The sequence below is a fragment of the Accipiter gentilis genome, chromosome 23, assembly GCF_929443795.1.
Source record: "Accipiter gentilis chromosome 23, bAccGen1.1, whole genome shotgun sequence".
Lineage (NCBI taxonomy): Eukaryota > Metazoa > Chordata > Aves > Accipitriformes > Accipitridae > Astur > Astur gentilis.
Window position 1 is genome coordinate 5420672 of NC_064902.1, and position 23915 is coordinate 5444586.

Sequence of the window (23915 nt, forward strand, 5' to 3'; positions counted from 1 at the left end):
GGCGGGGGTCCACAAAAGCTCATGACTGCTCCTTCTGCAGAGCAGGCACACTTACTCTTTGCAGCTCTGGTTGGAGTGTGCAAAGATGGCCCAAAAAGCCAGCCAAGGGATGGGCACAGGACTAGGTACCTGTCCTCCTGCAGCATGGACCTGAGAGAGCAAAATGTGTCTTACTGGGGTAGCGCAAAGACTGAGACCAGAGCGGGCCACGTCGTCTTGACCTGGCAGGTCCATTTGGGGACCCTCTCTGAAATGCTTTACACGGTTTGGCATAGAAAAATATCACATCTCTACAGCCCAGGCACACCCACTCCATCAATGGTGGCATTAAACCCCCTGTTTTTCTCAAGCAGAGGCAAAACCTGATGCTCCACAAATTGGGTTTCTACCACTCAGCTGCAAGTGAACTAAAAAAAACCCAGCCCCCAGGGATTCCTGGCCTAATATCAGAAGTGCAGCTACGGCCGGACATCAGGGGCATTGCAGACTTGTGCAGGTACGGCTGGACTTCACCCTCAGGCAAGTCCTCAGCAGGCAAAGTTCTGCCAGGACACCCCCAAAAGCGCAGGACACCAGCAAGCAGAACATGAGTGGGCTACAGTTCTTCTACTGGTAAAATCTGTAGGAGTGAATACATTGCAATTAGCCACTTTTTACCTGTCTTTCAAACAAATCCATAGGCCTTCTCTTTGTTTGAAATGAAAGAGAAGAGCAATAAAAATTTGTACGTGCCTCTAGTTAAATATGGAAAGATACCAGCGGAGTATCATGAACAATTTTACTCATTACATGTTTTAAGATAAGAGGAACAGGAGTTCAATGTCCAGAGGAGATTGTTGCTCATATCATGCCCCCGTTTTAACTTAGGTTATATATTTCTGTATTTATCCATATACAAACAAGAAAGACCATCCTATTCTTTGCTCCTTCCACTGGGGACATTATGCTTTCAAATGTCAACAAGTATAATCTTTGTGAAACTGCACTTTCATGGACTTCCATCCAGTAGCACAAAGATTCAAAGGGAGGTGAGTGACACTATGAGAAGTCACATAATGACCAGGATAGCCGAGATAAGCACAGACACAAGCCCTTGTCCAAATTCTAAGTGGATCTTCTTTGCCAGCACATTTTGAAGGGGATACGGTTTGGCCAAGCTGCTTCTGGGGTGTGTGGGGAAGGGGTTGAATGGGACAAGATGGCACCAGGCTGCCCTGCAGCAGCACCCCTCACCATGGGTAAAACAGCGCTGGCCCAGAGAACCAACACTGTGAAAAAAACCTTCCCTACAGCGATGGGCAGCCGAGAGGACACGCACCTTCTATACTAACTTCCCAGTGCTCAAACTCTGTCAGGGTCCGGCTGCTGCAGCGCATCCCTCGACACATGTTCCCCACCACCCTGGGCGTGCCGTTGTCCACCGACTCGTGCAGCTTCCTTCCCTGGCACCCGCTGCCCTCCTCCCTTGGGGAGGTGCACGTGCTGCTGGGAGGAGAGTAAGTTGTGCCGGTTACTCCCAGCGGAGGAAAAAGGCAGAAGCAGTTGATAGGACAAGGGGTAATAGTTTTAAACTAAAAGAGGGTAGATTTAGGCTGGATATAAGGAAGACATTTTTTACAATGAGGGTGGTGAAACGCTGGCGCAGGTTGCCCAGAGAGGTGGTAGATGCCCCATCCCTGGAAGCTTTCAAGGTCGGGTTGGACTGGGCTTTGAGCAACCTGATCTAGTTGAAGAAGTCCCTGCTCACAGCAGGGGAGTTGGACTAGATGACCTTTAAAGGTCGCTTCCAACCCAAACCATTCTGCGATTCTATAGCATTTCCAGTCGTGGAGGGGAGATCCGCAGCTTGCCGTGATTATGCTGGTCTGTAACCGGCATCTGCTTCTTGCACTGGGGCACACAGGGCTGGCCCCATCCCCAGGGAGCTGAAGCGCATCAGCAACACAAAGACCAACCCAGCTGTACGCAGCGCTGCCGCAAGCACGTCTCATCGCTTCCAGGAGCGCGACTCTGCTCCATGCGCTTGTTCCTCAGCCCTTTTGCTGCCCGGAGGAGGCCAGTCCCATCCAGCTGTTAAAGCGCACCTCGCTTCCCTGCGGAGCGCTTGGACGTGCTGCAGGGAAGCTGGGGAACAAGAGCATCACACCCCCGGGGCACAGAGTCCCCATCCCACACACACTTGGAAGGATGGGCTGGTCCAGAAACGGCAGGGAGCTGGATAACAGCTTGAAGCTCACCCCCTGGAGCCACCTCCAGTCATCACCTTACAAACAGCGCTGTGGCAGACAGCCCCGGTGAGCAGCTCCCGTGCCGCAGGACGCCTCTCTGCCTACGTACCGTGTGACTTCACGTTGCATCATGCCGGGCTTGATCTGGAGGCGAGGAGAGGCTCAGTCTGAGGAGCTGGAGTGCCTGTGTTGGGGTGGTTTGGATTCCCACCAAGGAAGGAGCGGCAAGAGCAGGGTCCCCCCAGCGTAGGCGGTGTCCCCTCACCCACCGAGCGGGACCAGCGCGCTGGTAGTGACAGGTCCCACCAACAAGCTGGTGACAAAGCTGCCTGTACCATTGGTCCAAGGTCCATCCAGGAGTTGGGGCTGCCTACCTCAGCGCCAAATCCATCCAGGAGAGCAGTCTGGATGCAGCACAGACCTACCTGCAGTACAACTCGGGAGGGGGCTCATGGCCCAGGCCTGGGCTTAAATGGAGACCCCAGCCTAGCAGGCAGCAAGTGGGTGGGTGGGTGTCCAGATGAGGCCAGTTAGTGCCCCAGGGCCCCAACACCCTCCCTGGCCCCACTGGGATCTTGGGCAGTTCTTGGGTCCTCCCTATTGCTGGGGCTTAGGAGAGGGGCCACGCAGCTCTGCGGGTGTCGGGTGGTTAGGCAGCAAAGTCCCTTTTCTCCAAAGCCCTGTTGGGGGGTGCCTGCTTCAGCGCATTAATTTGGCTCAGAGGTGCGCTTTTGAAACCAATCTCCCGACTTTCCCCACTTTACTGCACTTTGGATTGTGTCCTGGAGCAGTTCTGGAGAGCTCAGGCTTGGGAGCGCGTCAGCTGGATTCCATTCAGATGAAACCAAATCAAATGCGCTCCAGGAATGCACCTCATGCTCCCCAGCCACTGATGGGCGTTCAGGCTACAGCATCAGCCCAGAGTTTGTCTAGAGTTAAAAAACCCAAACCCTTGTAAATGCATAGCACATACATTGGGTCCTTGGAGGCACGGGTCCGCTCCCACCGCTCTGTGCTTGTGCGCAGCCATCGGAGCCCAAACCCTCCCAGATTTCCCTTTCCGAAACATTCCACTCTCGAGTCATTTGTGAACCGGACCTTTCCTTTCAAAATCCCCCCTGCCAGACAGTAGTGGGCCGGCGCCTGTGTGCCTCCGGTCCCCATCCACCCCGCTGCATTTCAGTTTCCCAATTTACAAGGGGGGGGGGGGGGGGGGGGAAGAAAAAAAACCCAAAAGGAGCGATGCGCCCGATGGGCTGCATTACTATCCACCCCCATTAGGTGTGCCTTGAGTCGCAGGAATGAAATATTCCGGGGAAAAAGCCGAATACTTTCCTATGACTTCATGCAAGGCTCGCAACCCCCGGCCAAATAAATGCATTTACCGCTAGATGGCAATTGCTGCTCGCGGATCCCGGGCTGAGCACACCGGCAGCAACGGGACAGAGGGTTTTCCAGCAGCCTGGGCTGGTTTTATGAATGAAGGGGCTGCCCCCGGCTGCCATCCCACCCCCCCGGCTCCTCCCTGCAGCTTCCAGGTGCTTTGGGTTTGCTGGGGGCAAACGAACTGGAGGTTACTGGGCTGGCAGCAGGGCGGGCTCATCGCGGCCGAGATCCCGCGGGCTCCTTGGCCGGTGAGTAGCCGAGAGATGGGTTTCGTGGCTCGTAAGCTTGGCAGCCCAGGTTGCACTGGGCTGCCTTGTTTCTCGCCCCGGGAGAGCTGACTGGGGTAGGGTTCCCAGCTCAGCCCGGGCGGCCGAAGCAGGTCTGACCCGCTGTAAACTTGGCTGGTTTTAGGGTCCGCTTCGTCGCGTTTTATAGCTGTGCGCGGAGCAGCTCACGAGGGACTCGCCTTGTCCCGGCTCCTACAGAGAGAGCGGAGCTTATTCTGCCGCTCAGTTTGCCGTAGCATGCAATGAAGAGTTTGTGGTAATAATCTTTTATGGTTATATCTATTAATACCTTGACTTGGATCCCAGGAGGTTTTCTTGCTCTCTGTCTCCGGAGCTGCTTTTCTGGGGCTCCTTGACTGCGATGCTCCGCTTTGCTGCTAAGGTTTAACAGCCCTAAATCCCATAGTGGACAGATCGTCACTAAACGCCTAGCCCATGCTGGGGACTTTTCCACTGCTCAAAGACAGCTTTGTTGAATTTCCCCCACCCCCCAAATAAAAATCAATCATTTGCCCCCAAGCGGTTGTGACAGCCTTGGTCCGAGGAGAAAAAAGAGCCTCCGTGGGGGGAATTGTCCCCTGCTCACGCTGCGTGAAATCTGTCGGGACAGGGAAATCGTACTTCTTCAACTCCCTCTCTGCAATGCCTCAGCTCTCAGAAACCTCGGGGCGTACAATATAGCAGGCAGAAAAGAAACAGAGCCTGAGAAATGCCGGGTGCTCTCCAAAGGAGTTGTTTAACTAATGATCCTTCTGCTTGGAAGCATTGCAGAGCCCGGGGACGGGTGGCTGGGAGTCGGGAGCCTCACACGCCTCGAGCGTCTTGAAAGCGATGGGTGGATGTTTCAGTGCGATGGAGTTGTGATACTCAGGGTGAGGGCGGGAGGGAGAAGACTCCGTGTTTATTTATGTCTGGAAACAAAAAACAAAGCACTTGAGAAAATGAAGTTAAGACAAAGAGGGTTATTTCTTCCTATCCTCAATATAAGACCACCTCTGGCATGAATTACGGCTCCTGGAGGTATGCGGCAGCCCTGTCCAGGGCTGCACTGTCCACTGGAAATCATCAGGAGGCACCTCACGGGCAGGGTGTAGCTGGGCTTCGGCAAGCCTCAGGTTGCTGCCACGGCTATGTTTAGTTAGGCGATTTATTGCTCATAAGGAATCACTGCGTAAATCTGGCCGCTGAGCACTGGCATGAAATTGCTGCTGAGCTGGAAACCAGCGGTTTTTGATGCAGCCTCGTGCCCAAGGGAAGCAGGGAAAGCGCTGCTCTGGGAGGTTTGGTCGCAGAATTGCAGCTCTCCTGCACACATGCCGGCCACGCGACCCGCGCGCAAGCCGCGGGGAGCTTTCTCTTTGCCAAGTGGAGCGTGTCCCAGCTTTCCTCCGGCTGGGCCTCGCACAGCCTTCAAATGGAGGGGGGGTCTGGCAGCCCCGACGGGTCACTGACTTGACATGATGGGTTGCTGTAACGTATAGATTTCTCCTGCAGAGTCAACGGTATTGAAAACGACACAGACACCCTTGTGATTTATGAGCCGGGGATGGGGAAGTCAATCTGAAAGCCAGGGTAGAGATATCAGCTCTATAAGAAATATGGGAAGAATTCATCCCTAATCTAATCTCACCGAATTCCACAAGGATGCAAGACAGGGATCGTTTGCTCTGGTTCCTTAGGTTGAGATTTAAACAGGAAACCCCCAAGGATGCAAGTTGTTCTCCCAAATACCAATGTGCTTGTGCACGGAGGCCACGGAGGGGGTGCCACGCTCTGAGCCGGCTCGGCCGGCTCGGTAAGAGGCGATGCCAGGCCATGGGGCTGCCAAGCAGCGCTGAGCTCAAGCAGAGGGAGCGGGAGCCAAGCCCGGGGTCCTCGGCAGGACTCGCTGCTAACGATGCTCTTTGCCAAACCAAGCCCTTGAGCCAGCAGGACTGGCAGATGTTCTCGCCGGTGAGGGTTTCTGGCTGCCTCGCTCCCTGCCGTGCTCCTGTGACACCCTCTCGGGGGCTGTTTACAGCAAGGATGACGATTTATTGTAAACCTTGGCTCCTGGACTCTCGGAGCTGCCTCTTCCTCCAAGTTTGGTCTATCCCCACTCCAGCTGGGATTACAGCAAGAGGCGGCTTCGAGAGCATGGGGTAATTGGGTCTTTACAGGCACTCGCTCACGCAGTTACGAACCTGGTGTTGAAAGCAAAGACCTAGACATCAGTCAGCTGAGTAACCCCCTGGCCCTGGGGGCAGCTGGTGACGGCTTTTGGATGGGGAATGGGGGCCATCCCCAGCCTCACCTGCCCTTTTTGAGGAGCTCTCCTCTGGGAGGAGGTCTGCTCGGGAGATCCCGCTCCAGCCTGCTCGGGGTGGCCAGGAGCTGCTGCAGAGGACAGGCTGCAGTGGGAAAGAGGGCAAAACCAGCGTTACCTGTTCCGCACTGGGTCTCCAGCTTTGGTCCTCCCTGGCCCCTGCGAGCCACCCATCGCCTCCCCACCTACTTCTCGCTTCTGCCCTGCTCACAGGGGCCGGCTGTACCTTCTCCGACTCGTTTTGCCTGGGGAAACTGAAGCATAGAGTGGCAAAATGACCAGCATAAGGTTGCAGAGCTGGGCTCACGGCGCAGGGGACCGAGTCGTTCTGCCTGCCTGAAGACTAGATTATCCCAAATCGCAGCCATAATAATCCAGCACCTACCTGTGGCTAGATGCCAAGGAATGACAGTGATTTTGTGGTACCTGGGAGAGAGCACTCCATATTCCCGGCAGAGATAAGCCTTTATTATTCCCCGATGTGGGCACTGTAGGGTATTTGGGCTCTGCCATCTCCACGCTCAGCGACCCCGCATACCCCCCAATCCACCCCCAGCTCCGCTGTGCCTGCAGGCACGGCACGCCACGCACACGCTCCGGGCCGGCACAACCCGGCTCCGCCAGCGGGATGGCATGGCACGGAGCACAATTGTCACCAACGTCAGCCACAGTTGACTTGGGAGCCTGCCCAGGATATGGTTTCCCTAAAACAATGCCGTTCACAAGCACACGACCGTGTGGGGTTATTGTTCTTGTCTCGCGCGCTGGCGAGCTGCCATTTATTGTGCGCAGGAACTACTCTGCTTCTCCCACTGTCGAGTTCAGGTTTATTTCCCTGTTTTCCAGGAGGAAAACTGATGTCAGCTAATTTGGCCTGAGCACTTTGTAGCATGGAGGAAAAAAAAAAAAAAAAGCTTTCAGTTTCAATCTGTCCATTGTCCACTGAGAGACGAGCTGGTCTTCCCACGGTGTGTGTTCCCACCAGGCAGGTGGTGACAGCTCTGCCACCATGTATTGGAGGTTGACGCTATCTTGTGCACGGGCGGTGGTAGAGTCAGGCTTAGTGTTGAGCCGGTTTGTGCTGCAGGAGGATGAACTGCTCTTTGGAGGAAGATGGGACACTTGGGGTCAATCCCTGCCCTGCTACGGTTCCCCTTTGGCCACGGGCAGGGCACTTAGTCCCTCTGTGCCTCAGCTCCACACTGGAATAACGACAGCCACGGTGGCCTTCCATGGCTGGATGCTGTGCAGATGAGTACACGGAGGACTGAGAGGCCTTCACGTGAAATTGAGGTTGGACAGGAGGGCTGTGTCCTGGGGATGGTGCACGGTGGTGGTTGCTTCTGGGCTGTCCTGGCCAGCTGGGGATGCTGGCACAGGGAGCCGTGCCGTGAGGAGGTGCCTCCACTTGCGACCCTGCGCTGGGCTGGGTTATCTCTGTTTTGGCTTGCCGGTTAAATGCTTGCAAGGAGCAGAGCTGTCTGCCTCAGAGCGTGCTGCTGCCAGCGGTCGCCCTGGTTCCCCTCGCACAAAAGCTCCGGCAGCCGCCCAGCGACTGACCTGCCCCAACCCCTGACAGATGTGCCTTCATCTTCAGCTCAGCCTGGAGCTGACCTGGTGTCTCCTGGGGAAGAACGAACGAGCAGCCAGCTGGGGCGAACGGCCCCGCGTCCATCTGCGGCGTCTCTGCCGGTCGCTGATCCTAAGAAATACCCTGCGCAGAAGTTGCAGCCTTGCTCCAGACAGCTCCCTTTTTTGCCACAGCGGAGCTGCTGGGGTGGGGACGGCGAGGTCGCTCGGCCCCTCGGGAGCTCGCTCGGCCCCTCGGGACCTCGCGGCCGGGCGAAGCTGTGTCCCCTTTCTCCCCGAGCAGCGTGCCGGAGCAAAGGGCGGCCGGCTGAGGAGGCTGCGGGAGCGTGGTGCTCTGCAGGGGTCCGAGGCTCGCAAGCCAGAGAGCTTACCCGGCGATCCAGGCTGTAATTACCGAGGAGCCCAGCCAAGAGACTCTGAGAAGAAGCAGATAACAGTACAGGCACCCTCCATCCTCATTAAAATACTTTCTCCGGCAAAGCCCCCCACGCCTGTCCAGCCTGTTCCAATTAGCGCAGCGGGCCGGGGAGAGCAGAGAGCAGGGCTCCTGTTGATGAAAAGAAAACACTCCAGAGCTTTCATGTGTCGGGGGAGGCGGGCGGCCCCGGCTGGCACAGCGAGAGGCCCTGGGAGCGTGACCGGCAGCCGTGTCGCTGGCTGGTGATGGTGAAGCCGAAGGGCCGGGTCGCTGAGCAGCGGAGCAGGTGCCTCACAGCCAGCTCCCACCTGGAATGGCCCTGGGATCAGAGCTGGGGAAATGCAGCAAAGCCAACAGCTCTCCCAGAGGGGCTGAGCATCCCCGCCCAATAGGTCTGGAGGTGGGAAGCAACAATCCCGCTGTGAATGAAGTAAAACGCGTGTTACAGATTGTGCAGGTTTGCTGAAAAATGCCTTGGCAGCTTAAAGTAGCGAGATGCTCTGGCCTGGGGGTGCTGGAAAAGACTGCAGCCTGCCTGCCCAGGCAGCAGGGATGCTTCTGCGCTCCCCAGGGCTGGTTCTCTCATGAGACCCGCCTGGGGACAGAGCTGTCTCCAGCCCTTGGCTCTTTGCTGGGATACTTCAGAGAGGCTCCCTAGGATGTCGGTACGTCCCCGCCAGGACCCTGACCGAGCCCACCACTTCTTTTCCAGCAGCCCGTGACACTAGGTGATGGCTGAGCCTGCCCAGGTTTGAGCTGGTGACCCAGAGCTGGCAAGTTCTGGATGAAAACCCTGGGTGTCACCCAGCCCCTCTCCCCAGCAGAGGCTTTTCAGCCAGCCTGGGGCAAGAAGCATTAGCAAACCTGTCCCTGGCTAGAGTCCGTGCTGACTCCTGGCCTTGGAGCCCCTGCCAGGTTTTAGCACGTGCGTGATTCACTCAGACCCAGCCTGGAAAGTCTGAAGCCCAGAAAACAGGTCCTGAGCGAGGCAGAGCTCCCCGAGCCTGCCGAGGGCTGTTTTGAATGTCAGGCCATGTGGCGGACAGGTGACAAGGGTGGCTTTCAGCCGGCGGGCAGCCTCGTGGTATAAATGGCTCTGAGGAATGTGGTGCTGCCTCTGGGGACTCCTGAGGCTTTGGGGAGCTGGCCTGACAGCGGAGCGGGCAGCACAGAGCCTCTTCGCTACCTTATTTGGGTACTTTTTCTCTAACACAACATCAGAGAGTGGGCAAGGCCCTTCCCAAACGTGAAAAAAATTTAAGCTTCTCAATTTCATTAGGAGACAGGTTGGGAGTTTAATATGCCAAGTCAATCCAGGGTTTAATACACCAAGTTAATCTGGAGTTTAATACGCCAAGTCAACCCTGACTGGGCTGAGATGAGCTGTACGGCTGCTGCCCAGCATGAGACGGGATTGCTCCGTGCATGACCCACCTCCCTGACCCTCTGCTTTGTCTGAGGAGGACCCAGCCTTTTTTCTCCGAATTTGCCTCCGCGCCGCTGCCAGCTACCCTGCTCTGGGAGCCCTGGCCTGGGCAGCATCCCGCAGGCGCTTGCCTGAGCTGGGGCTTGGCAGCAGGACCTTAGCGCTGCTCTGTGCTGCGGACGCAGGCACGAAAGCCGTGAACAGAGGTGGGGAAATGCGGCACTGGTATGGCAAGGAGAGCGCCGGAGGGTGTGCAGGGTCCCAAGAAGTCCCTGCCTGCCTAGGTTTTCCCCAAGGTGTATTTGCCCAGACACAACCGTTTGGTGGCACTGGAAGCTGCCTGTATTCTGGCAGCATTTTAGGTGAGAAAAGACTTGCAAAGTGCAATTGCGCTGCGTCTGCATCGGGCTTTCTCTGCCCATTAGACTCGCTATCTCCCTGGTGCTGGATGCCCTTGGGGTGAATTAAAGGCAGGAATGGTGGAGGCTACTCAACTGGCACGACCCGGCTCAAGCAGCACGTTCAGGAACACCAAAAAGCCCCACGGGACCTGCTGCCAATCCAGCCCATCACCGTGCCTGTCACGGTGCAGTGAGACAATCCCGGCTGCTGGGCCACCTTCCCAGCCCAACGCCCGAGAGCCAAACCAGAGCAGGCTTCACCTCTCTCCCGCGGTAGGAAGGGAAAGGTAGGGGCTGAGGCAGCGGCCCCCCAAGAAAGGGGGATAAGTGAAGCCAGCTCCTTATCCTTTCATAAACAGTTATTAATAACATGGCCAGCCTTGGGCTTGGTAATTCCCCGTTTGCTTTTAGAGGATGCGCTCCCAAGGAGCGCGCCTTAAGCTACTGAAACTTCAGGGAGATGAACACTGTTAGAGAAGGTGCCCTATTTGCCTTTCCAAACCTAAAGGTTTACCCCCCCTGCCAAAGATAAGGAGCTGAGCTTGGCTCCCACCTACCAAGGCCCCAGGCAGAGAGAAAACTCCCGTCTGCACAGAAGAGCAGAGACAGGGGGGGCTCTGCCGGGGTCCGGGGCAGAAATGATGGGTGGGTTCACAGCCCGGGATGGACACTGCTTTGTCCGTGTGACAGGAGAGGAGAAAATCCAGCTGCAGAGGCTACGTAATGTCCGTGTTTGTGCAGCGGCACAGCTGGCATGTGCTTAATGTGACATGCCAGGTCTCGGGGACCAGGAATGTTTGCACATCAGCACATGTAAGAAGGAAAAAAGGGGGAAAAGCGCTCATGCTCTGAAGTGTCACCACAGGCAGTGAAGTCCCCCTGATACCATCCAGACCACAGAGCTGTCCCTGCTCCATCGCCGTTATCACCTGGTACCCACTAGCGAGGAGCCCCCCTGCCTGGCAGGGGTGACGTGCCGATGGCACGGAGCAAGAGCAGCCCGGCCGAAGGGCCACGGTGTGCCAGCAGCAGCTGGGACTCATTCTTCCGTGCTTGTGGTGCTTGGCTCCCTTCGGCAGTGGTGGTTGGCAAGGAAGGGTGATCCGGGGCTAATTGTGATTGTGGGCTTTAATCTCAGGAGGCGGGAGCGTAGGAGATGTCCCAGCTGGAAGGGAGCCCGCTGGCCAGCCTTGAAGAGAAACGCGGGCGAAGCCTGAGCAACCTCAGCCTTGCTCTTCTATTGACCAGTTCCTCCTTTCAAACCCTCTGAAATCCGCTCCTCCTTGATCTTTGGAGCTCTGCATGGACAGGTGTGACCTGCGTTACTGAGGGGTTCACTGAAACCCTGCCATTGCACGGGGCACACCGTGACACCCCGGTGTCGCTTGAGCTCTGGCGCTGGCTTTCATGGTCCCAACTTGTGTCATGCTGCAGGAGCGTCCCGTGCCTCCGTCCCCGTCCCGCGAGCAGCTCACCACTGCAGGCATTCCCGGCGCTGGTCCTGCCCTGGCCAGGCAGCTCTGGAGGAAGGCAGGGAGGGAGCTGAGGGCCCACCCCAGCGGCTTTGTCCTCCCGGTTGGAGAAGGACGACAGCTGTCTCTCCCTGCAGCTGCCGGGGCATCCATCATCCTGCGCGGGATGCAGAGGAACAACCAAAGCCCTGGGGCGAGCAGGGAGGGTTTCTGTGCCTGCGTGGGCAGGAAGGGGGACAGGCAGCGCTTTGGGAAGAGGGACAGCCGCAGGCAGGGGCGCACACCCAGGCACGCACCCAACACCTCCAGCCGTGCACGCTCCCTGCACGGGTGGCCCCACGTTTGCACGGCACTGACCGTACGGCGTGCACCCGACTACCCTGCAGATGCCCGTGCGGGGACGGGCACCCGGGTTGAGCCGTGGGAGAGGAGGAGACTCCCTGATGGCAGGGCACGGCAGTCCTGTCTGCTGGACCTCCTTGCCTGGCTTTGCCTCCCCAGTTTCTTTGCCGGGGCGAGACTCCTTTCTCCCAGCTCCCAAACTGGCAGAGGGGTACCTGCCCTCCCAGGCAGAGAGGGGACCACCCGCACCCAGGGCTTCTGCCGGGCAGGGGGGAGGCAGGACTGTCTCAAGAGCGTGGGGCTCGGGTCTGGGAGCCAGGGCTTGGGACCCTTGGGCAGCGCCAGCCCCATGGAGGGGGGGGGTCTCAGCTCCCCGAGGCCGTTCCCTCTCACGGTGAGGCCTAGCACAGCGTTTCCGTCCCCCGGTGGGGAGGGTCACTGCGGCTGAATGCTGACACCAGAGCGCAGCCCCTCTCCTCCCCCTCCTTGCTCCTTTCCCTTGAGGTCCCCCAGCTGCCGGGGGCCACCATTTCACCTCCTGCCCACGGCCCCGCCAGCCCCGCAGTGTAACTGAAGAAGGCACTAGGCTGCAAATGGTGTGTGGGGATTAGCCGGGACACAATCGGGGCCTGTGAAAGCGGCGGAGCACATGGCGGGCTGCGCCGGGCAGGGAGGCAGCACGCGGGGCTGCTGTTAGTGCCGCAGGATCACCGGAGAACTCGAGTTCCGAGTGCTCTTCCCTCTCGGGAGACAATCTGTGGCCTGATAAATCCACTGCCGTGGCCCTTCCCCCCTCTGAAATTTGGGCTGGTTTACACTATTTGCGGCATCGCAGCAAATAGGCATTGTCGGGAGGAAATTGGTGCTTTCACGGATAAACAACTCCCTCCCATACCCGCATGTCTCAAACAGGAGGGATTTGTCTTTTCCCTGTGCTGCTCAGTCTCTGGCAAGACTTTCAGGGCACTTTGTCTCTGAAGGAAAAATTCAGCACCATGCCGTGAAACGGTGACTCTAGATGACAGCCCAGAGCCTTAAACCTGCAGGTCACCCGTGGAAGGGGAGGGAGAGGAGGGCATAGGGTGACTGCTGGGACCAGGGCAACTGGTGGACTGCTGGGCACAAAGTCAGCCCAGCGTCGTGCTGTCACCACCAGTGCCGCCTACGCCAAGGCACTCCTGATGACTGCCAGCTCCCCCGAAACAGGGCTGCGAGCACCCACGTCCTCCCCCTCCGGCCCCATGGGTGCCCAAAGTATGAAATCTTGACCCCCCCCAGACATCCCCTCGCCCAGCAGCCTGCCCTCATCAGCAGTTCCCTCTCCTAACCGAGATAGAAATAGTTGCAGCTCCGGACAGTTGATTATTTAAAGCTGTCGGGCGTGTTTAATTTAACCCTGGATTCATCATTCGCAGCTTGTTTCCATCCTCTAGACACCCTCTCAGTGTAAACTCTGCCTCTGCCGAGCTCTTCACCTCCAGGCAGATTTGGGCAGAGGTTTACAGGCAGGGGACGTGACCCTGCCGCGTGTTTCCCCCGGTGTCCCCGCTCCGACTGGCACAGAGAGGGATGCCCCTGCGCCAGGGGCTGCGGGCACAGTGGGTCGGGAGCTGCCACGGGGATTTTAGCTGTGCGTCAGGAGACGGACGTGCCGAGTCCCTCACCGCTGCCTGGGCATGATGGGGGGGAGCCCCAAAGTCTTGGTGAAGGAATTATAGATAGGGGAACCTTTCTTACGGGAGGTAATCCTCCGACAGTTTTTTCTTTCCTTGTCCACTGCAAGCCCTTCCAGCAAGATCCTCGCCTTTTCTAACCCTGCATTCAGCTCTGCCAGGGCTCTGCATTCCTCCTGTGTGTGGCTGCGGCTCCTGCCACCATCAAACTTGCCTTTGGCATCCCCAGGCCGAGGCGGCCAAGTCCTGGTATAACCAAGCCGTACATGGGAGCGTGCACGCCTGCCCCACCGCCCCTGCTGCAGGCATGCAAAGCATCCCTAAAACTCACCCTGCAGCCATGCATGAGCGTGTCCTGGAGGCAGGAGCGGTGCCCTGGCTGCCATCCGCAGAATCCCAACCCACCCTGGCATCCCCTGGAGCTCTGGGTTGTGAAATGTTCCTCCCAGGGCTGGCTTAGCCCAAACCTAAGCCTAGCACAGGCCCTGCTCCATTTATGGAAAGCTGCAATTAGAAGCCAGTGTTTTCCCGAGTCCTCCAGCAACCGAATGCACATCGGCAAAGAAAAAAAAACAAATAACCCCTGTCAAATCCCAGGCACGTCCTTGCGATGACCCCCAGGATAGCAGTGCTCACTCAGGGCATGGCCACGAGTCAGCAGGACAGGTCTGTGAGACTCCGCTGCAGATGGCTGAGTGCGGGGAAGAGCTGAAATTGCTGGAGTATCCCCAGGAAAGCTGTTCCTCATCTCTGCCTGCTGGGAAAGTGTTTGTGGGGGAAGCGAGGGCAGGACTGCCTGTTAGCGAGTCCCCAGTGTGGCTGATGGGGTTCCTACCTCTCCACAATCAATGTGTCAAGCAACGAGCAATTTAAACCAAGGTAAACCCATCACGTTTGTTGGGTTTTTTCCCTAGGCAGTGGTTAGCCTGTCAAAAAGTCTGCCCAGGGAAGGAGTAGATGGGTTGAGAAAGCAGCCCCAAACCAAAGAGAGACAGAAAATGGCACAGCCTCCACCTCAGGGTCACATCCAGGTCCCAGGGTGGTGCCAGGTCTCCTGGGACTGGGAAAGGCTCCGGAGCAGGAGCAAGTCTTGCTGGCCAGAGCGAGAGCAAGGCAGGAGCGAGGGCAGGGAACGGGCAGGAGAGAAGCTGTGCCGAGGGGCTGCACCCCAGCCTGGCCACGGGCTCCTGCCTGCTCTCCGTCTGCCGGGAGGAGAGAAACCCCAACTCCGCAAGCCCAAAACCTCCTCCCTAAGCAGAGCCAAGTGCTCCTTCTTGTGGAAGGCAGAGACCAAGGCAGTTGGAAAGGCTTGGCTGCACCATCCTTCCTACAGCCCTTCACCGGGATGGCAGAAATCCCCTGCTCCTTCCGCCAAGAGCTTCTGGCCAGGATTGAGCCAAAAAGCTCATTTTAAATCTTTCAGCCGTGGGACTGGAAGAACTTAATATGCAGCAAGAGGGGGAGTTAGTCAGAGCTGCCGTTTAGGGACCGGGACATTTATAAGCAGGGAAAAAGCATCTAAATTGCCTGAATTAATTGCTGAGAGCTGGCACGCCAGCCCCGCTCCCCGCGGGAGGTGTGGGAGCTGGCGGACGAGGCTGTGAAACCCTGTACGCCTCTGAGGGGGTGTAAATGTAAGAGAGTCCTTCCAGCCCGCAGCGTCCCGGAGGCAACGGATGCTGGTGGCCTTGGAGAGGTCTGCGACGACCAGGCAATTTGCAGAGCTACCGGCCAGAGTGATGTATCATGTGCACACACAGCCGCAGCTGATGCTGAAGGGATCACAAGAGTGGCATTTATGGACAGTGCTCCAAAACATGAATTCCCCCTTGAGTGAAAGGGACAAGATTTAACCCCAGGCTGAGGTACGATGAATATTAGGGATCCCTCACCAGGCTCTGGCCAAGCACTGGGGTCTGAGCAGATATTTAGCAGAGGATGCCCAAGCTCTGAGGGCCTGTTGGAGGGTGTACTACTCCCCAAGTACTCCTCGCCTCTTTCCTCACATCAGTCACCTCCGGGATGCTCAAATCCAAGCGCTCCTGAGTACCACATGCCATGGGCATGCTGGCATCACCCCGCACACCTCCCCTAGCAGGCTGTAATAGCTGGTCTTTGGAAGTCCCTGGACATGAAACGCGCTGGAGCTCCCGGGTGGCAGCTGGTGCAGCCGGTGTGCGGGTCTCCCAGCCGCAGCTCCCTTTCCCAGTACCCAAACTGGCCCTGGGAACACCAGCTGCTCTGCCAGCTCCCAGAGGCGGAGGGCGCAGGGTGTCCCAGCGGGGACCGGCGCGGCTCACAGCAATGGAGATCTTCAGAAATCCTCCTCACCCCCTCCCAGGACCGTCGATGACTGCTGAGGCTTCGAGGACAGCCCAGCCAGCAAGACGCCCACCTCCTTGGGCCCCCCGCTTTCCCTCCCAGCCTGGCCGGTTCGGGCTGTGTGAGCTCCCCAATACAAGCCTTGTGTCCCGGCGAGCCCGTGCTCCCCGGGGAGGCGCGAGCCCCAGCCCCCTGCCAGCCCGCAGGTGCTCCGCTCAGATAAACGCCGACGAGGCTCTCGCGGCGGGTGCTGCGGGGTCCCCAGCGTGTGCCTGGGGTCCCCCCCAGCCTGTGCCTGGCCACCTTGGCCCGGCACAGGGAGCTCGCTGCGGCCGTGACCTCCCCCCCCCCCGCAGCAGGCTGCACAGCAGCCCCAGCTCATTTTGCAGCAGTAGCGTGGGTGTGCGGGGGGCTGGCCACTTGCTCTCGGTGGCTCCTCTCTTGTCAGGCAGCTGGCCTGACGTCTTCTGGGGGACGAGCTGCCTGCAGAGCTATCGAGCTGTCACTCGGCCTCCCTCAAGCACCCTCCCCAGCCAGGGGCCGGCGGGACGGGGGTCCCGACCCGCACGCAGCCCGCTGCGGTACAGCCTTCCCCCTTTTCTGCTTGCAGCTGGCGGCGGAGGTGGCATCGCGGCGCTGGACCATGGTGCTGTGAGGGTGAGCTGCCCCCCTCTCCGCTGCCAGAATGCAGGCTGCCCCCGGCCGCAGGCTGGCCCTCGCCGCGCTTCTCCTCTTCCTCCTCCTGCAGCAGCCGGGCAGCAGCGCGGCGTGGAAGCAGCACGCCCCGCGCCTTCGCCTCACCTACAAAGGTAAGGGTGGATTTCCTTGGGGTCTGCACCTTGCTCGGGCGGGCTGGGACAGCGTGCGCAGGCAGGGAGCGAAGGGGGTGGCCAGGGCTCGGGGGTGGCAGGCAGTAGCCCCACGGTTGTGGCCGCAACGTCTCCGCACGTTGGGGCCTTGGGATGTTTCACGGATGCAGCTTCAAAGAGCCCCTGAGGATGCTGGTGTTGGAAAAGGGGGCTGAGCAGGGAAAACCCTGCCCTGGTCCAGCACAACACCGGGACCAGAAGGGACATCTCCTTCTGCTCAGACTTGCTCTGGGCATCTTACGGTGTGTCCTGCGCTGGAGCTGACCTGGGCAGCTGCAGGGCAATGATGTCCCCTGTCTTCAAGTTCTCAGTGCAATGGGGACACTGAGCCCCAGGCAGTGCTGCTGGCCCCTTCCCCTGCCTCCCACCATCACGGTCGTGTCCCAGCTCAGCCCTTCTGCCTTTACCCCTCCTTTCCTGCCAAGGAGAGACTGATCCACTGTGCAGATCATTTAGCCTAACCCCCCCCCCCCCCCCCCCCCCGCATCTGTCTTGTCTGTTTAGATTATGGGCTCTTCAGGGGAGGCACAGTTTGCTCTTCTTGTGCCTGACACAAAGTGGGGCCTGCTTTTGGTGACCTGAAGATGCAATAAGAGCAGACTGACAGGTAGCCGGTACGCAGTCCAGCAGAGAAGTGCAAAAAGGGAATCTCTAGGGAAAGGGTCTCTGCAGGGGAATGACCGGAGCAGTTCGAGCAGAGCCCTGCTAGCCTGGCAGCTGGTCACCCTGCCATGGACCTGCAGCACAGACTTGGCCAATTCACCTGCTTTCAGCTTCTCCTATATGAAAAAGAGCAAGTTGCTTTGAAGGACAGGCAGCTCAGAACGTCCCCAGTGCTGGCCTGGACGTGGCAGTCGGCAGGGCTCAACCAGCCCTTCTCCACACCTGTGAGGTGGCAGTGCAGCTTTTCCATGGGCATTCCACTCGAAGCTCTGGGGCCATCCCCTTGGCCTGCTCCATCACCCTGAGAAGCTGCTCTCTAGGCAAGGGACAACCAGCAAGGTGGAAGATGCCCCCAGGTTGTGCCTGGAGAGGGCTGGACATCCCAGGGACGCAGGATATCCCTGCGGGGAGATGACCCCGCTGATAGCCCAGCTCGGAAACACGGTGCAGGGTCTGCCTTTCCTTGGAGCCGGCGGAGGCAGAGCAGGGCTGCTGGGGCAGCAGGAGCGCAGAGGGACTGCTGACTTCAAAGACCCACGATGTGCTGGGGCCAGACATGCCAAAAGCCCTCAAGTCTTGGGCAGAGGCAGAAGAGGAAGCTCCCAGCATCAGGAGGGCTCAAGGACAATGCAAACAATGGCAGGGGATGTGACTCATGGACAGCGCAAGGCAGGTTCAAGGACACAATGCCTTGAGAAGTTGAGGTTTAAAAACCCCTAGAAAAAAAAAAAAAAAAAAAAAAAGAAAAAAGAAAAGGAGCCTTTGAGAGTCCGTCTATGAGATCAGCCTTGCCCTCAGATCCCAGCACGGGGGAGGCAGGCAGAGCCCTTGGTGGGGTGGGGGGGAGAAGATGCAAGCGGGCTCGCCAGAAGGAAATGACAGCACCGAAGGCTGGGAGAGCGAAGGAAGGATGGGGCATGGGGCACGGGGCCAGGAACAACAGCAGCGGCTCCCACCCTGCCCAGGAGGCGAGGAGGAGATTTATAATAGCACGCTGGCAATCACGGCCACGCAAGAGGCAGCCTCCGGGTAAGCTGGGTCAGGCTGGGTCAGCCCTGACACTGCCCGGAGCTGAACCCCTCTGTTTTCTGAGGCCATACAGCAGTGCAGCTACGGAGCAAAACCGCAGCACGCCTCCCAGCTCCTCTTACTGTAATAATCCAGGGCAGGCACAGCTAGAAGTTGGCAAATGGGTCTTCTGCCAGCCTTTGATCCGCAGCCAGCCCAGCCGGGCAGGACCCAGAAGCCATCACCGTGCAGCAAGTGCTCGGGAGCGCGGCAGGCTGGTGGGTCTCTGGTTATCGGCACCAAAAGCCGCGCTGGCACCTCTCTTATCAGCCAACGGCAGTGAGGTGCTGAAGCCTGATTTAGCGCCGAGCTTCCCTTGGGCTTCAGGGATCTCCTCCGTCGTCTGCTCCGACCGATGGCTGGGGGAAGGGGAGAGGAGAGCCCTGCGGCACAGCCGGGCTCTGACCCCAGGAAGCCCAGGGTCGCCCTGCACTGAGGATGCTGCAGCTAAGCGGCAGGCGGAGATGATGGATGGGACAAGGCGGTTACAGTGGTCCTGACAACAAAGAAAAACACCGTGGCCTTGGGAGATAATGAACACAAAGGAGAGGATGTTTCTCTGGGCTCACCCATCGGTTTAGCCACCGCGCAGCTGCTGCGGAGACGGCCTGGTTCCCTGCCTCGAGGGCCGGGGTTTGGACCGAATGCCTTGTGGGTATAGCTGGGCTTGAGGGCAAGAAAAGGCTGATGTGTGCGCAGCAGTTTCCTGCGTAGAGGGTCTGGATCCACAGTGCTCGGTGTTGCCTTGGTGAGGGAGCAGAACCGCACCACAGACTCAGGCTCGGACCCTCGTGGTCATTAACCCTTCCAGAGGGCTCATGGTGCAAGTGCAGGGCAGCGAGTCCTTCCTGGGTCCTCCCACGTACTATCGCAGCGGCAGAGAGGGCTCCTCCATCATCCCGCCTAACCTTGTCCTCGGACGGGGCTGGGGCAGTTCACAGGGTGACCAGCAGCTGACGCTCCCTGGGACCACCCTTGTCCCCTCTCCGCTTAATTACACTCGTGTACTGGATGAACACTGACCTTCCCTCCCACCCCAACCAGTGCCCTGCCTGACATTTCCCCCTGGGTCAGGCAGGTCCTGGGTTAGCGCTGGCAGACACAGGAGAGTGGGCGATGCGCAGCGCCCTGCTGGGGACCCAGTGGTGACAGGGTGGCCAGCAGGCAGGGACAGGAATTCAGCTGTTAATCCCATTCAGCTGGTGGGAAATGGCTTGGAAACCGGCTCCCCCATACCTACGGCACCCAGAGGAGAGCCCTTGGGCACCCAAGGGCACGGGGGAGTGAAGCGGGGCCGCGCACAACTCTTGTGGGAGCAAGAGGAAGGCCAGGAGCTCCCTGACACTGCGGGGAGAGGCTCCTGGCAGAGGAGGGTTTGTGTCCCACAGTAGCTGGAGCTCTGATCCCAGTGGAAGAGGAGAAGGAAACGCTAGTGGGGAGCGAGCCTGGCTGCGGTGGCGTGGATCCAGGCAGGGACCCCTGCCTGTTGCCTGTGGCTCAGCAGGTCCTTCCCCCACAGGGACGAGCGACGTCAGTGGCATTTCCAGCTCGCAGGCACTGGCCCCGCTTCCCCTCTGCCCTGGAAATAGGGTGGAAGGAAGAGAGACGCAACCTCCTGGGTCAGCCGGTCCCCTTTGAACGGAGCCGTGCCCATGCCCACGTACACCCCACCTGCGCCCGGGGCCGCACGTCCGCCCGTGCTCCCGTCCACCCGGCCAGCACCGGCTCCCCCTGACAGCTTCCCTCCCTCAGTTCCTGACACGCTGCTTCAATCCACGTGATTTTGGGTAATTTCTCAGCCTGGGTCTTGCAGATCGCCCCGCATTTCCAGCCGCACTCCACCTCCCTCCAGTACCCATCCGTCGCCCCTTCCCATGGCCCTGGTTTTGCGCCTTTCCCTGCGCAGCACCAAAGCCAAGAGCAGCCTTGCCAGCATAGCCAGCCTTCGCCCTATCCCTAGCCAGATCCCGCCACTTCTGAAGAGGAAAGCAATGTGTTATGATCTCTGGAAGCTCTAAGGCCCGCCTCAGTGCCGGTCTCCCCTGCCTTGATCCCTGGAGCAGGCGCTTGCTGGGGTGGCAGCTGCTGTGATCCTGTGTCTGGTGCGGCAGCCGCTCCTGCCATGCTGGGGGATGCTCGCCCCGCCAGCCAGCCCCGAAACCTGGCGCTGCACGTCACGGACCGATGCGGGCCCCGGAGATGTTGTTTCAGGAGTGGTTAGCCACGAGACAAGAGCTTATTGTCCCTCTCGCACACCCACGTGTCTGCAACTGTGCCAGAGGGGCCACGCGAGCCGCCCCCGGGCTTCTGCACAGGACCTACAGCCTGACCAGCAAAGCCTTTCCCGCTGCCCTGTCTCCAGTCCCCACGGAGCACGCCGGGTGATGGCACACCTTCCCCCTCGGCAAGGTGGCTCTTCCCTCCAGCAGTGCTGAAGGGGTGCTCTTAAACAACCTGAGCCGGTCTAATGCTGGGTTTAGGCTGTGTCTCAGGACGTAGTGGGGGAAATGTGGGGAGGTGGATGCAGGGTCAGAGTGGTACCCGGGGCACAGATGGGGACTTCCCTTAGAAGCTCCTTAGGCCAGGGACGGGCCATCCATCTCTCTGACCCGCTGCAGCCATCCGCCTGCCTGAGGGCATGGGGTAAAGCCCAGCACCCAACAGACACTTCACAGACTAAGTGGCTTGGGGGTGGGCAGAGGAGAGGTGTCCAGACCCGGCTGTGGCAGCTGTGTTGCCATACAACCTTCCCTTGGAGGGATGCTTTGCCCCAGCAAATAGCCAAAATATTTTTGTGTAAACTCTCTTGATCTGAAGCCTGGGGAAAACACGCTAGGAGTTACAGCAAGCAAGTCAGTCTCCCCTGTTCTCAGCCCTCTCCCCTGTTCTCAGCCCTCTCCCCATGGTTTCGGGGTGCAGAGGCTTTGGGGCTCCAAGGGCTCCTCTGAAAGTCAGGCTGGCAGCTGAGCGACCTGGGCTCCTCCGGCTGGACCGCTGTCCTGCTCCGTGCCCTGCAAACCAGCCCAGCCCAGGGCAAGGTCAGGGTAGTTTTCCTCTTTGTAGAAGTGACTCACTGTTTACTCCAGGTAGGCTCATGGGAGGAGGCTTCGTGATGAGCTTTGGGGCACCGAGGGTGGTGGTTTTTCTGCTAAGGCAGTGGCAGGGAAGTTGCGTTCCCTTGGGGCAGGGGTGGGTAGGCAGAGCTGTCCCAGAGAGGGGTAGCACGGGGCGTCCGCCTGCTTGTTATGTCGCTCACGGACGGCTTTCTCCTTCTCCCACCTTGTGCTCCTCAGATCTGCTGAAATCTAACAGCTCTCGCCTGTTGCTGGCCTCCGGGGACGGGCTGGATTTCCAAGCCCTCTTGGTGGATGAAGACAGGGCCTGGCTGATGGTGGGAGCAAAAAACCACATCTTCCTGCTCCACCTGGACCATCCCAGCAGAGAGCCCGAGAAGGTCAGTGCTGGGAGGAGGGCGTGAGCGTGACCCCGGCCAGGCTGGGCTCTTCCTCCCTGGGAGCCGCTCCTCGTTCCAGTGCTGGGGCGTGGAGATGGATGTGCTCCGGGCTGGACTGCTCTAACGTCACCGGGGACACGTTTGCACCAGGATGTCTCAATCAGTGGGGTCAACCCGTCCCTGGCGGTGTTGAGCCCCACTGGGACAGGCCAACGTTGAGGAGGGACAGGGCAGCTTGGCCAGGAGAGGAGACCTGGGTGGACCCTGGGCATGGGTGGAAGGGCAGTGCCCGGAGCCCTGCTATCACACCTAGTCCCTGCTGCTGCTGCAAGAGCTAAAACAACTCCAGCAACGAGTCCGCTAATGTCATCCCAAGACATCCTGCTGGCGGGGTGCGCAGTTCAAGCCCAACAAAAGGAAAGCCCATTAAAGCGCCGCAGCCTGGCGTTCCCACGGGCTGGGATCCAGGAGAGCCTGCCCACCGACTGGGTGTGCCGTGGCCCACCCAGGCTATGTCCCCATGCCAGATTCGCTCCGAGCCTATTTGGCAGGCTGCCTGCCAAGCTTGGCCAGGCCCCGGGGACCCGAGGGGGTGTCAGACCCATTGCAGAGCAGCCCCGTGTCCTTACCATGCGCCTGTGCCTGGCAGCACCTTTTGACTGAGCCCGTTCCCACCGGTGCCCGTGGGAGTCAGCTTACCCAGGCAGGTGAAGGAAAGCAGGGTTGCACTGGCAGGGTCTCTGTGTTGCAGATTTTCTGGCCAGCCTCCAGGGAGCAGGTTGAACACTGCCAGCTGGCGGGGAAGAACGTGGAGGTAAGCAGGGCTGGCAGCCCCCGGCTCACGGCCTTTTGTGGTTTGCCATGGATGTTAAACACCCACATCACCCCAAAAGGGAGCACGGGGTCTGCCTGAGACAAGGGTGTTGAGCCAGCCAGAGTTAAGCTCAGCTTACTAGCTGCCAGGGGAGGATCTGGCCCGGCTCCTGCATCCCAAGCAGACACGCCACGGGGCCGGGTAGAAGTGCCCAGACCTGGGCTCAGACCACTAACAAACATCTTCCCTTGAGCAGACGGAGTGTGCCAACTTTGTCCGCCTCCTCCAGCCCTTCAACAGGAGCCACGTGTTTGCCTGCGGGACCGGCTCCTACCAACCCGTCTGTGCCTTCATCCAGTTGGGATCCAGGGGGAAGGTGAGGGACACCCTGGCCTGCCACATCCCCATTGCAGAAGGTGGCAAGAGACCCCCAGCACGTCCCCGTCCTCCTCCCCAGTGACTGGGGGTGGGAGAGGGAGCCCGCGGAGGGTGGCCGGCCAGCCTGGTGCAGTCCCTGACGCTTGCGTGGCTGTGCTGTACGTGGCGAGAAGTAGCCCTGGCCTGGCAGTGCCAGGGTGCCCCATGGGGACAGGACCCGGTTCTGGCAGCCCCCTCGAGGGACCCGCTCGATGCAGACCTGAGCACACCAGCTTCCTTCCCACTCTTCTCCACATGCCCGGCTTGTTTCCAGCCTCCCCCAGGGCTGACATCTCCCCTTTGGCTCTGGCAGGGTCCCGGGGCTCCCCCCATGCGGTTGGTGACCCACTCCTTGGAATCGGGACGAGGACGGTGCCCGTACAGCCCCCATGAACCCTTCACGGGACTCCTCGTTGGTAAGAGGGAGCGGGGAGCAGAGGTGATGCTGGAAGGTGGGAGCGCTGGGAATGGTCTGTGCTGGGAGGCCATGGCAGCGGTGCCTGCACCACAGCTCTGCTGCGGCCCTGGGCTGGTGCCCGAGCTGGTGCGAGTGAGAGGAGCCACCCCGCAGATCCTGGTCCTGCCCCGGCTCACCCCGACCTCGCGGTTCCTGCACAGAATCGCCAATGTAGGGTGTAGATGGAGTGGCACACACATGGGGGTGTGCGGTGTCACCAGCCTGCCTCATACTGGCGCTGTGGAAGGGCTAGGCAGGGTGGGGGCTAGAAGCCATGCTGGGTCACGGGTCTGGAGGAGGCTGCCAGCCAGGCTGTGCCTCTT

General features: G+C 59.3%; 1 protein-coding gene across 2 annotated transcripts in view; it reads left to right on the forward strand.

Moving 5' to 3' along the window:
* The first annotated feature begins 3662 nt into the window (after positions 1 to 3662).
* Positions 3663 to 23915, forward strand: part of LOC126049882 (semaphorin-3D-like) — a 28273-nt gene continuing 8020 nt past the window's right edge. For both annotated transcript variants that reach the window (XM_049826997.1, XM_049826998.1), the window contains exons 1-6: positions 3663 to 3862; positions 16461 to 16659; positions 21744 to 21904; positions 22656 to 22718; positions 22975 to 23094; positions 23449 to 23551. In XM_049826997.1, the coding sequence (XP_049682954.1) occupies positions 16536 to 16659; positions 21744 to 21904; positions 22656 to 22718; positions 22975 to 23094; positions 23449 to 23551 (571 nt within the window). In that variant the 5' untranslated portion in view covers positions 3663 to 3862; positions 16461 to 16535. The remainder of the gene's footprint in view (positions 3863 to 16460; positions 16660 to 21743; positions 21905 to 22655; positions 22719 to 22974; positions 23095 to 23448; positions 23552 to 23915) is intronic.